Source organism: Oenanthe melanoleuca, chromosome 2, assembly GCF_029582105.1.
Source record: "Oenanthe melanoleuca isolate GR-GAL-2019-014 chromosome 2, OMel1.0, whole genome shotgun sequence".
In the NCBI taxonomy this organism is placed as follows: Eukaryota; Metazoa; Chordata; class Aves; order Passeriformes; family Muscicapidae; genus Oenanthe; species Oenanthe melanoleuca.
In genome coordinates, this window is record NC_079335.1 from 46796823 (window position 1) to 46809827 (window position 13005).

Below are 13005 nucleotides of genomic sequence, written 5' to 3' on the forward strand. Positions count from 1 at the left end.
AGATGATTACATCTGGAGAAAAGAGCTTGTAAGTCATTCTTCATGCAAATGAGTTTTTATTTTAAGAAGACCATTCTAGTATCTTAACACTAAGGCTTTTAAAGTTTTCTAAGATGTTAATATAGTGTCACCATGCTGGTAATAGCCTACAACCATTGAAAGACAAGGACAGCATATTTTTTAAGTCTATGAAGCAGAGTTCTATACACATACATGCACGTATATGCACCCACATGAACCAAACTCAACTTGTCTTTTTTTTGTTGGGTTTTTTTTTGTTTTGTTTTTTTTTTTTTTTTTTTAAATAGAATGACCTTCAAACATTATTTTGTAACACGTTAAGTTCCTGATGCACCACTATGTTCCTGGCTGCACAGGCCTCAAACTCAAAGTAGCAACTCTGGCTGCAAGCACCACTTCTAAGAATTTATAATCAAGACTGGCTTTGAATACATAATAGAATGAACTCCCAGCAATAACCAATTTTTAGTTTGGCTACAGTACTTTTATATTTATTTTCACTATAAATGTACATTCACATTGTGACTGTAAATTTATGAATCAGAGAATTTTTTTCTTTTTAAACTATAAGAGCCATGACACACACTCCACTAAGTACCATCAAACAAAAAGCCACTCCACAATTTGTAACATTTCCTTGCTCAACATCATCATTAATACTACCCTGAGAAATTTCTCTCACCTAATCCCACTTACATTAATGTCCCTAGAGAAGTATCAAACTAACATCCAAAGTCAGAGTCCCTTACTCTAAACAAAATCATCATCATGGTGAAAAAAAAAGCTTTACCAAAAGGTGAAGAAGAGAAGTGATTTAGACAAGACTACAAAGTGAATGAGCAGTAAATTCAGGATTTCAGTACAAACTGACAGCACCTTAACTCTATTAACTTTGCCCTTTTGTTACAACTACTTTACAGATTTTTACTCTTCCTATCTCCAGGGAATACAGACCTCAAAAGTAACTCCCTCTAGCAAGAAGCAACCCCAGGTACTTCCACACAACAGTTCCATGAGGATGAAGATGATGTTCACCAGAAACCTCAGGAAGAGAAATACCATTTTGCTAAGCCTGACAACAGCAATGTATGTGACACAATATATATAGTCTTATCTGAAACAAAAGTTAAAATTCTAATACAAAAATATAAACAGAAATGAAACTCAGAAAGAATAAAGCAAAAAACAGAAATAAAAACATGACAGTTTTAAAACTGAATATTAAGTCTAGGCTTCCAGATACAGTTAAGAGGACACCATCTGCTTGCAAATACGTCAGGCAGGGCTAGAACAATGAGCATTCGAGGCTCATATGCAACATTTATGCATATGCTTCAGTTCTAAGCGGAAGAAGTCCCACTGGTTTCTACAGGACATCAAACACACGTAGAAGTTTTTAAGCATAAACAGCTTCAAGACAAGCACTGACAACTTGAAAGACTCCTCTTTCTTGTTTTAAAGTCCACTGCAAAAGGATTTTTTAAAAAAACCCATCCTAATCATGCCAGCAGAGAGGAAGGTACCCAGTCACTGAAAAATTAAATCCATGTCAAAAGGTAGCCACGCAATATTTGGGGTTCTTCTCTTAGAAAGGTTTTTTGTAATTAAGTTAGAATGAATTTCATTATTCTGTCTCCCCAAAAGTCTTGTAGCTTCAACCTACAGCTATAATTTTCCTTGCTGTTAACACTACACATAGCTGGCACAAAGATGGTCTCTCCATCACGTTCTAAATGAAAGACACATTACAAAAGAGTACAGCTCAAGTGCCTCAACAAATCAGTACAAACTCCTCATTACTGAGGCAATCCTGACCAGCTCAAAAGTCACCTCACGATATTTCTGATGAAACTTAACAATATTCTTCTGTGTGAGTTTTCACTGTAAAAACAGGTGCTAAAATGAACGTTTCCCTGCAGTGTCTGCAACACTAATACTGCCGCATAATGTCAGTTGCAGATCAAATTCCATTGTCCAAAATGACTGGATTTAAAGCATAAATATCAAGCAGTCAAGTAATTAAAAGAATGAACTCATGCACTTTTTTTCCTCCCAGTACCTTTACTATTTTACAGCAGCTCTGGCAATACAGATAAAAGGCAACGTGCAGATTACAGGCACAAAACCATAGTATTCAACCATTTAGTGTAACCTTTAGAAAAAAGGTACTACACATCTCTTTTGCAATTATACTGATTTGAGGATGACTGCCACTCTTTTATAAAACTGCTATGAAATATAAATTCAAGAAGTGGGGAGCGGCGTGTGAAAGCAAACCTCGATGTATCACCATCTCGGCTCCCTTTCTCCACCTCCTCCACAGTACAGCAAGAGGCTGATGACTTTTGCTTTGTCTACCCCAATTTAGCAGTCCCGGGACAACTTCTGTCCCCGCGCTGCAGGTTTGTGCCAAGTTTGCGTGTACACACACAGACGCACGGACGCGCACGGACAGACACCCACGCGCGGGAAGGGGGAGGGTGCCTGACTCCCCCCCCAAACCCAAGGCAAAGGCGCCCCTCTAAAAGAGGAAGGAAGGGCTCAATCCGCTCCCCAGGACGGGACCCCCAGCACCCGGACCCACGCCGCGGGGGCGGCGGTGCCTCCGCTCCCTCCCGCCCCGCTCACCGGTGGGCGCGCTGTCGAGGATGCGGAGGTCGTAGGCCCCGGAGCAGCGGTAGTTGGCGGCGGTGCCGTTGTCCCACACCACCACCACCTCCTCGGGGCTCTCGAAGCTGCGCACGGTGCCCACATGGCCCTCGCCGCCATCCTGCTTCCCCCACTTCCAGTCCGGGCCGCGGACCACCCGGGCCCCGACTCCTTCCACCATCACCCGGTTGTTCCGCGAGCTGCTCATCCCGGCGGCGGCGCCCTGGGGCGGACGGAGGGGGCGCGCAGCCCGCAGGCGGCGGAGGGGGACCCCGATGGGGGCGGCTACCTCGGGCGCCGGGCGGGAATCTCCGTCCGGCTCTTCTCCTCGCTCGCTGGCTCTCTCCCTTTCTCCCTCGCTCGCTCCCTACGCACCCATTCCCCGGCCCCAGCGGCCCCCCGCCCGCTCCCACCGCCGGCCCCGCTCCCGCCGCTACATCCGGGACCCGCGGCCGCGACGGCGGCGGCTCCAGGGAGACCGGCGGGGCCGCCCCCGCCCCACCGCGCTGCGCATGCGCGGCGCCGCGGCGGGAGCGGCGCTCGAGCGCCCCCTGCGGAGCCGCGGCGGGCAGTGCCCCGCTCGCCCTGCCCCGGCCCGGCCCCGGAGCTGCGCCTGAGGGAAGGGCAGGGAGCAGAGCGGCGGGCCGGGGCTCCTCCCTGCCGGCGGGGCTGCCCGAGCCTTCTCCGAGCCGCCAGCCCGGCCATGCCTTCTGGAATGGCGTGTCCTGCCGCCGAGGGCTGTGGCGCCGCCGCGCCCGGCCCTGAGGTGACGATGTGGCGGCAGCGGCGGGAGCCGCTCCCCCGGCCGGGCTCCTCGAACCGCCCGCCTCCTTCTCCGTCCGCAAATTTCACCTACCGCCTGTGCTTCAGTGGCAGTGGGATTATCAGGTCAATTGTATCAAAGCATAAGTAAAGAGCGATCTACCTTAGGTAAACCATAGAATTATTGAATGGTTTGGGTTGGACGGGTCCTTGATGATCATCTGGTTCCAATCCCCCTTCCAATAGACCCGGTCGCTCAAATCCACATCCAATGCAACCTTGAGCACTTCCAAGGATGGGGCATTTTATGAATCTACAGTTCTATGATTCTAAACGTGTGTAGGGGTTTCCTCATTTTCGATTTACTTTTGTGTCCTCACATTCCATTTTCTTTTCAAACTGTGGATGTGAGCCTTGCATACTACCGAGGTGAGGTTGGTGCGACAGTACTTTTGTACTCAGGAGCATTTTAAGCTGGTGTTCCGGTGCTCCAGTCTGCCAAAGAGAGGAACAAATACTTTCACTTGCCCTTCTCACCTCGGAGGATCCTTCACGGGGATGTACTGCTCAAACTTTGAGCCAATACATGCAATGCAATTATTCATAAACTACCTCTTTGTTAGCACTCTCACGACACTCAAGGATTTCCTTTATCTCCACAAATCCTTGCTAATCTTTCATAAAATAAAATTCTTCATTTCAAAAATGGTCCTCCATTGCTTTTGTCTCTCCTTTTTTTTTTGTGTGTGTCACCTTTTTAAAAGCATCTATCCTAAAAGACAGACAAGTCTGGAACAGACAAAAGAAAACCATTTCTTAGTCAACAGGGATATAGCTGAAAAAAGACAGCCCAGCTACCTTATGTTCTGGGTATTTTTACTGTTTCTGTGCTTTCTTCCACTGTTGTGGTTTTTAATACAGCTGGAAGAGTCTATGACGTCATCTCCTGATTTCTTTTGTGTAGTTTTTTACAAAAGGTATAACACAGCAGAATAATACATATATGTAATCACCAGGTCACCACATTCCTCACAGAATTTGTTCCTTCTTAACCCTGCTAAGGCTGAAGGATGTTACCCCAAACATGACATTCTCCAATGCGCAGTCCCAACCAGTGTCCAATTTCTGCTCCTGCAGGGGAAACCTCAAAGTCCAACAGATACCATGCAGTTTCCAGGCATTATAGGTTTTATGGCAGATGCTTCTCCTTATACAAAAGCTACCCACAGCTTGTATTGAGAGGAGAGGAGAGGAGAGGAGAGGAGAGGAGAGGAGAGGAGAGGGAGAGGGAGAGGGAGAGGGAGAGGGAGAGGGAGAGGGAGAGGGAGAGGGAGAGGGAGAGGGAGAGGGAGAGGGAGAGGGAGAGGGAGAGGGAGAGGGAGAGGGAGAGGGAGAGGGAGAGGGAGAGGGAGAGGGAGAGGGAGAGGGAGAGGAACTGCTGGTGACCAGTAGTGAGCCAGGTGTGACCCCATTCACTAGAACTCCATAAGCCCTGTCCTTCAGCCAGTTCTTCACCCAGTGCATTGTGAACTGGCTCATCATGTTTGGATAACTTGTCCAAAAGGATGATGCAAGGGACAATATCAAAAGCCTTACTAAAATCCAGAAAAACTGCATTCACTCTCTTCCTTTCATCTACTAGATGTGTGACTGTATCATAAAAAGATACCAAATTGTTTAAACAGATCTGTCCCATGTGCTCACACTACAGGTAATTTAATCTATCAGTCCTCAGATTGTGGCAGAAAATGCCATCTAAACCCTCACAACTATAGTTGATTGTTTACAGACAATTTATTTCTTTGCTTTTCTGGTCTATAATCTAAAAATTATACTTATTACCTCCCTCAAACCTAGGACAAGTAGAGGAATGGGACTATGGGTTTTTTCCCACTATTCACACTGGCAGAGCAGTAATGCCTTAAACTGCTGCATCAGGAGCAAGCAAGGCTCATCTGTGAAAGGCTTATTTACTGTGAGACAGAGCTTGCTCTGAACACCTCAGGTAGTCAGGACAGAGCATTTGAATCACAGGCTGGAGGAAGGGAATCCACAGTGCTTTAGGCAAATTCACTCTAATTGCAAAGACTCATTCATATTCATCTGGTGCAGGAGTTTGGATGCACAAAATGAGCTAGTGAACTAGTTCTTTTCCGGCTACCCAAAATTACATACATTGCTGAGTCAATCCCACAGCTGGTGATTATGGTCTTCCTCACAACTTCCTGCCATGTTGGAGTAATCCATTCAGGGGGCAAGAGAGAAGACTTCTGGTTTGTGCAGTATTCAGTGCTGTGCATATCCTGTAGGCTCCTTGGTTTTGTTGGAAAGCAAACACTTTAGTAAGAGTGACTTTTTTGTAAGAGCAGCTGCCACCCTCCTGAAGGGTGGCAACTCGCATAGAGTCACGGGAAATAGGACTTTGGAGAATATCCAGCCCATGCTCTTGTCCATCAAAGCCATCCAGAAAGCTGCTTGTCTAAATTCTGCCTGGCTGACTTTCAGATCTGCAAAATGTCATGCTCCAGCAGGAAATTCTAATATAGGTATTTGCCTGGATTGAAGAGAGACTTTGATGAAGGTTTTTCTGGACTGTCTTGTTTGATTAAAGCTGAACTTGCAGTGTAGTATCTGGAACACATACTGGAAACAGACCACAGAAAGGGAACTGTGCCTTTTGCAGGAAAGGATTCTATATTATAGACTTGCTTTTATACATTTCAGAAGAAAAAAAATCTCAACTTCTTGGAAAGGTAATTTTTGACTTGTGGAGTTATGAGATTTTGTTTACTATCTTGCACAAATCCTGAGTTCTTAGAACTTGTCCTATGAAGAATATATATAAATAACTGCCTATGAGTTGAGAAAGAACATCAAATTTGGATGAAATGAGCAGATTGTAGTTTTGTTTTTAAATTATAGAGGTAGAGCTGAGGTAATGTATACTGATGTAAGTCCAAAAAATCTGCTTTCTTAATTCAAGACTCTATTTTAGAACAAGCACGGTTTTTTAGTCCTCCTCTTGAAAACCAAAAGCATTTTAGATTTTGATTTTCTGGTTCTCCCCAAACGGGATTTTATAGCACAGTTCTTTCCTGTGGACAAAAGTACTAGGACAAGAAATTAGGATAAGGAAGCAACTGTCTTGCTTTTATTGAAATAGGTCTATGCTTTTCTGTGTAACTAACTCAAGTAACTGAGGAAGACAGTTGGAAATGGCAAATGAGATAAAAAGTATTGTCTTAAGGAAAAAAATTGCCCCAAAAGTAATTTTTTTTTTTAAATTAAAAATACATAATACCACTTCACAGCAACTTCTGACCTAATAAACATGCCACTTCTTTAAGTGAAAATGTACATGATGTATTTTTCTGGAACCCGAAGTACCAGTTAGGAACTTCAGAGCATAACCTGTTTATCCGTGGTTTCGTGTTTAAAAAACCCTAATTCCGCAGCCTCTGCTGCCATCTCGTGGCCGGAACCATCTCTCATTAATGCTAAAAATCACCCACCTTCTTCACTTGTCACACTTTATTTTCTTCAATTTATTTACAGATTCATTACCCCGGCACAATTCAATTTTCTTCCCCAGTTTTCAGAAATATCACGAATAATTGTCATTGCTGTTTTTCCTAGTTTCCTCAGATTAAAATATTTTTAATGTCAGATGGTGAGAAAGTTGTCATGCACCAGAGCAAATTGCTTTGGTGGGCTTGGTTTTCAATATGCTAGTGGCACCCTCTATGAAACTGTTTATTAGAACAGATGTATTAACCCATAATATCCATGACACTGGATTTTTTTCTAAGGAGTTTTCTTTCCTTTACTAGAAAAGAAAAACAGCTGAGCAGAGAACAGAATAAAAATACATAATTTCATTTTCCTGCTGTGAAACATAAGCACACCTACAGAGTGCTTATGCTAAAAAATAATTATTTTCTTCTTTCTGTATGTGGCTAAAAATCTCAACATGTTGAAAAAAATGCTTTATAATAATATTAATGAGCATCCTGGGATCTTTTTTATTGGCTAAGGTTTTTTACTGTGCTGAACTCTTTTGAGTGGAGAGAAAACAAGAAAACTGTGAAGTTTATCCTGAAGTTTTAAATATTCAAAGGTAAAGCAATGGAAAATTATGTAGCTATCTAGGACATACACGCTAGAATACCACATGTTTGCACATCTATACAAATTCTTCTACCTTAGCACACCTTAGAGGAATAAAAAATATGTACTTACCTGACATTTCCAAGAGTTTAGCCAAATATTGTTGTTTAATTCATAGATGATTTTTAAATTAGGTGATGCATTGCAAGGAGGGATTAATTTCTTCCTGGTATTAAATTTCCTGATTGCAAAGATTGGAAAGAAAGTACTTACTTGAAATTCTAAGATGTAATCAGAACCAGCTAGGTCATATTTTTAGACTGATAGGAAAATAAACTGTCTCCAGGAGTCATCAAGAAATTTAAAGCATGTTCCTATTTTATGTGCATGGTAATTTTTGTTGTGATCAATGGGCCCAATTGTGTGCATACAGTATCCTGTGTCAAGTCCATGTTTGTCTTGTATTACAAAGGCATTCAATATTCACTAAGTAATGCCTGAAAGAAGACTTTAGTACCAAAAACCCCTCTGTTTAATTGTAACAATCCTCCAAAATAGTAACAAACATTGAGCAACTCAAGCAAAATCTAAAGTTTCTGTGTTTTGTCATAAGAAAGTTGTTCCAGTCACAACATTATGTAATCCTAAATTCTAAGAAGCAATATTTGCAGTACACTCCTATAGACTTGTTGAAATCTGTATTTATCTAAAACATGGATAGAAATTTTTTTTACAATTAAAAAAATCTGTCGCTAAACAAGGCAAAATGCTTTGCATAAAGAAAACACTTAAAAGATACATTTCATTTAAATTTGTATACAATTCTTATAAATAATTTTCACTCAACATGCTAAAGAAAATCTAAGAAATTGCCTAAAGGAAGAAGATTGGATGAGCTTTTTTCTGACTCCACTGAATACAGCTGGGGCCATACTGCTGATGTACATAGAAGAAGAGTTTACTAAATGTGTACAGAAGTTATTTCATTGGGGAGGGAGGTGTTACATGATTATAAAGCATTCTAAGATATTTTGGTCTTTTGTGTGAAATACAACTATTTATCCTTTTATCCTCTTTGAAGTGATTATGGAAGAATGAAAACAGGTAAATAAAACTAAGAATGCTTTACTGCAATAAATCTTCCTTGAAGATAGGAAGAAATTTAACATGGATTCGACATCCAGCTCTACTATGCTCTTTCAAAAATTCTCTAAGTTCTGTAGCAGCTTCTGTTAATATTTTAATGAAAAAATTGAGAAGACAAATGCCCTCAATATAGATGTTCACTTTCAAATTATTTTATAGTGTACTGTCTCATATTCACAGTTTTCAGCATTTCAGGATCTCTTATTTCTGAACAGAACAATTTTAAATTAATTCACATTTCTGATAATTACACTCAGCTATATATCACAGACTTTTACCCTTAATTTTAACTCTTTTGTGAATATTTTAGGTAACACAAAACAAAGTTTCATCATTATTATTTAAATACTAAATTTTATTATTTTTACAATGATGAGCCAAATTGGTCGTTCCTCTATTAGCCATGATTTTGTATTTAGCAGTTTGCCAGCTGTAGTCAAAGGCAGGGAACTGATTTCATGCAGGAGAGATCTGGCAAGAGTCATCCCAAGGGAGACAAATATTGAGCAGTCTTCCTGTTGCAGCAGCTGTTGAAGGTATCTTCAGTCACCCAAACAGAGTAAAACAATACCTGCTACTCCTGCTGAATTGAAATACATATAATTGGAAAAAAAAAAAAAAAAAAAAAAAAAAGTTAAGAGAAGAAGTTAAATCAAATTATCACAGAATCATAGAAATGGCCTGGGTTGGGAGGGACTGTAAATATTATCCAGTTCCCACCCCCTGCCATAGGCTGGGACACCTTCCACTAGACCAGGTTGCTCAAAGCCTCGTCCACCCCGGCCTTGAACACCTCCAGAGATGGAACATTCACAACTTCTCTGAAATCTCTGAATCTACCCTCATCCAGTCAGTTTAAAGCCATTCCTCCTGTCCTACCACTAAAAGCCCTTGTGAAAAGTCTCTCTCCAGCTCTCTTGTAGCCCTCCTTTAAGTACTCAAAGGCTGCTTTAGGTGTCCCCAGGGCCTTCTCTTCTGCAGGATGAACAACTCCTTCTCTCTCAGTCTGTCTTCTTAGGAGAGGCGCTCCACCCCTCTGATCATTTTTGTGGCCCTCCAATAGTTCCACATCTCCCTTCTGCCAAGGACTCCAGAGCTAAATGCAACACTCCAGGTGGGTTCTAACAAGGATAAAGTAGAGAGGGAGAATTACCTCCCTTCCCTGCTGACTTCTTTTGATGGTGTCCAGGATGCTGTTGGCTTTTTGGGCTGCAAGCGATTGCCAGGTCATGTTGAGTTTCTCATCCACCAACACATGTTCCAAATAATTCCTTTTGAATCCTTTGTTCCTACCAATTTTACCACCATAAAGGGCTGAGAAATACTTCTTGATGGAGGTGAAGAGAAGAACCATGGAAGAAAAAGATATGGATGAATGGGAATACAAAGATAATAGTAAGAGTAGCTTAAGAAAGAGACAACAAAAGCAGCCACTCCTAATGCCACAATTATTGATTTTTTCATGAGCACCAGGAGTACAAACACAGCCTGGCTTTTTCCCTCTAAAATTTGAAGAGTCTCCAACACAGCATTTTCACTGACTTCATTCATATTTTAAGGAAAGACAAATAAATAATATGCATGAGGAAGTCTTGAGAAATGCTGAATTGAATTTTTCAAATGCATTTTTTTCCTCCCAGTCCCTTACTGATAATAAATATCAGCAACACCGGATGCCTTTTCCCCTGTGTTAATTGAAAACTTTTCAGATGTTTTATGCTTGGACTTCGCACTTTTTAAGTATCCCAAGATAGTTTATGCTGACACAAAGTTATTTTTCCCATTTTGTTAGATTAATACTAAAGTTAAACAAACATTAAAAGAATGTAATCAAACAGAACCTTGAATTTAAGCCCTGAGGTTAAAAGTCACTTTGCTTCTTGTCAGAGGTGCTGCTCATTGAAATCAGTTCCAAGAGTGGGCCTACAGAGAACTGCAGTGGGACCAACTTGCAACTGTCCATTGGAATGTCAGTAAGAACATAATGATTCTGTCTCAAACCCCAGACGATCACAGAACCACCTCCCTAAACAAAACGTAACATCAAAATAGTGCAGCCTTCTAGTAATAAAAGCAAATCAAGCTGTGACTCTTCAATTGCTTCTGTCAATTATTATCTATTGCTTAAGCAAAATAAATTGAGAGACAATATGAAAGAACAGTCCTGTGCCCTTTCATTTCTGCTTAATCTATAATCCATTAGAAGTGGGTTGAGGCAATTGTTTTATAAAGCACTTGGAGAGAAGAGAGCATATTGCAAACAGGAACTCTCCCTGGGAATGTGGACTTTCTTTCTTTGAAAAAAAAAAAAAAGCAGTAAGTGCTCAAAACACCATAGTGACCACCTCGTTTTTTCACACATGCACAATTTGCAATGACTCAATCACTTAGAAGTGGTTGTAATATGAGCAGAGTACAGCCTTTTCTTTATCAGCTCTGCTCGTTGTAGGTCAAAGGACAACCTTTTAGAGACTTAAAAAACCCAGCATCAGAACCGGAGGATCTGATGGGGATTGCTTGAAGAAGAAGGAAGTTATTAACATTACTGGTGTTGTCAATGTAGCAATATGTTTACACAGTAAAAAACCCAAACCCCTCAGCCCTTCTCAGTACATGTCATTTGTTTCAGTTTGCCACCGGGGGTGTCACATGTGCCTGACCTTGTAAATATTCCCATGAGTAATCAACACAGAGTAGGTGGAAGTCCAAGACCAGATAAACCTCATCTACCTTTGTGTCTGGATGTTTCTTCAGGCATTCAATCTCTCTTGATTGTTGATTAAGTCATTAAACTTCTGGGTTTGTATGACTTAAAGGCTTTCTCTAACCAACAACAACCACACCTTCCACTTTTCAGTCAAATGAGTGGATATGCATTTAGAAGCCTTCTAGACACAGGCTGCATCCTCTTCTTTCTCGGACATTTGGGATTTTTCTTTTCTCTAGATTTTGGGTGACTCAAGGATTATTCAGCTTAATGAGGATAGGGCTCAGATACAGAACTGCAAGCAGCAACTAGTTCCTCCTTCAGATGTAGCAGGTTCCTCTGCATCCTAAAATCTAGTTGCCAGTTCAGCCAAATTATTGTCTCTGAAGATTCCTAAGTTCACACTGTAGATGACGCCTACATGTTCTCAAACTGAGCTATCTACTCCAGCTCTCCCATTGGAGTGTCCCTTCATGATAAATCCTTTTATCTGGGGTGTACAGCATACACTCCCAGCAAGTCAGGACCAAAACCTAGGTATGGTTACTCTCCATCAGCAGAGGAAGTGCAGCGTTGATGACAGCAGGTTTCCACCCATTCAGTTTCCTGTTTTTGTAACAGCTCTGGGAAAAAACAAAACAAACCCCAGATCATCCCTGCCTCCGTTTTACCAATTCCCATACTCTTTTCAACTTTGGACAGCTGACTGTATAGGAAGAATAGGTATCTTAAAATTTCTTCAGATCTCTGCAATACATTCTTACTAATCATTTCCTGGTGAGCAAGAAAATTTTGGACCAAGATGCTTTATGCCAAAGCATAATCTCTCTGTAAGCTCTGTCTTAGTTATGAGGAGCAAGTGAAAAAGGCCATATCTCCTTTTCTGCTTTACTTTTTTTCTTACTTTTTTTTTTTTAAGGTAATTTTTGAAATTTGGATATAGCAAGAAAACACAGATAAGGTAAGAAGTGAAGAGCCTTGCTGAGCAACGTCTGTCTTCTCCCAGCAGTTCATGGAGCTGGGCCATAAAATAAGGAGAGGGAAAGTACTTGCATGCACCTCAAATAGCAGAGGCCCAGCTCCAAGATCTTAGTGTTATCAGCTGTGCTCCTAGGATTTTGCCAAGGAAAAGATGCAGATACTGTGCATCTTTTTATGAAGCTGAAGGGGGGAGCATCTGAGTTAGGAAACACGAGGGCCTCTAAGCAACAATCCATAGAGTTGAAAAGGGAGCTGGCCGAAATTCTCTCGGGAATTAGAGATACCTCTACTCCTCTCTGGAGTACTTAGTCTCCATAATGCCTTTTAACAGCAATGATAAGTGGAAGAGCAGTGGCACACTTCTGTCTCATGTAAAATATTTAGAGAGGACTTGCTGATTAACCACTGCTGCATTATGAAGCCCATGTCCCATCTTCCCTGCCTGCTTATGACTGACACGCCTGCATCAGCAGTTCCTTACGGTTTTGGACAGGTCCCTTTCCTATCTGACCCCCACAGGCTCTCCCTGCCCTCCCGGCAAAGGGATGGGCAAGGTGACCCCTAAGGAGCACCGAGATGCCACCACCTGCCGTGGGGCGGCCGATGCTGGCAGCACCGCCGCGGAGGAGCCA

At 41.9% G+C, this 13005-nt stretch overlaps 1 protein-coding gene and 1 long non-coding RNA gene across 4 annotated transcripts in view; both read right to left on the minus strand.

The window, feature by feature from the left end:
• The window catches only part of MIB1 (MIB E3 ubiquitin protein ligase 1), a 77298-nt gene extending 74183 nt beyond the window's left edge, over positions 1 to 3115 (minus strand). For all 3 annotated transcript variants that reach the window (XM_056483878.1, XM_056483877.1, XM_056483876.1), the window contains exon 1: positions 2650 to 3115. In XM_056483878.1, the coding sequence (XP_056339853.1) occupies positions 2650 to 2878 (229 nt within the window). In that variant the 5' untranslated portion in view covers positions 2879 to 3115. The remainder of the gene's footprint in view (positions 1 to 2649) is intronic.
• A 5954-nt stretch (positions 3116 to 9069) lies between these two features.
• LOC130249068 (uncharacterized) lies at positions 9070 to 12359 on the minus strand. Its single transcript, XR_008839731.1, has 3 exons — positions 11416 to 12359; positions 9839 to 10012; positions 9070 to 9265 (listed from the first exon to the last, which is right to left on the minus strand). It is a non-coding gene; the product is annotated as an uncharacterized LOC130249068 (long non-coding RNA).
• Positions 12360 to 13005: the final 646 nt, after the last annotated feature.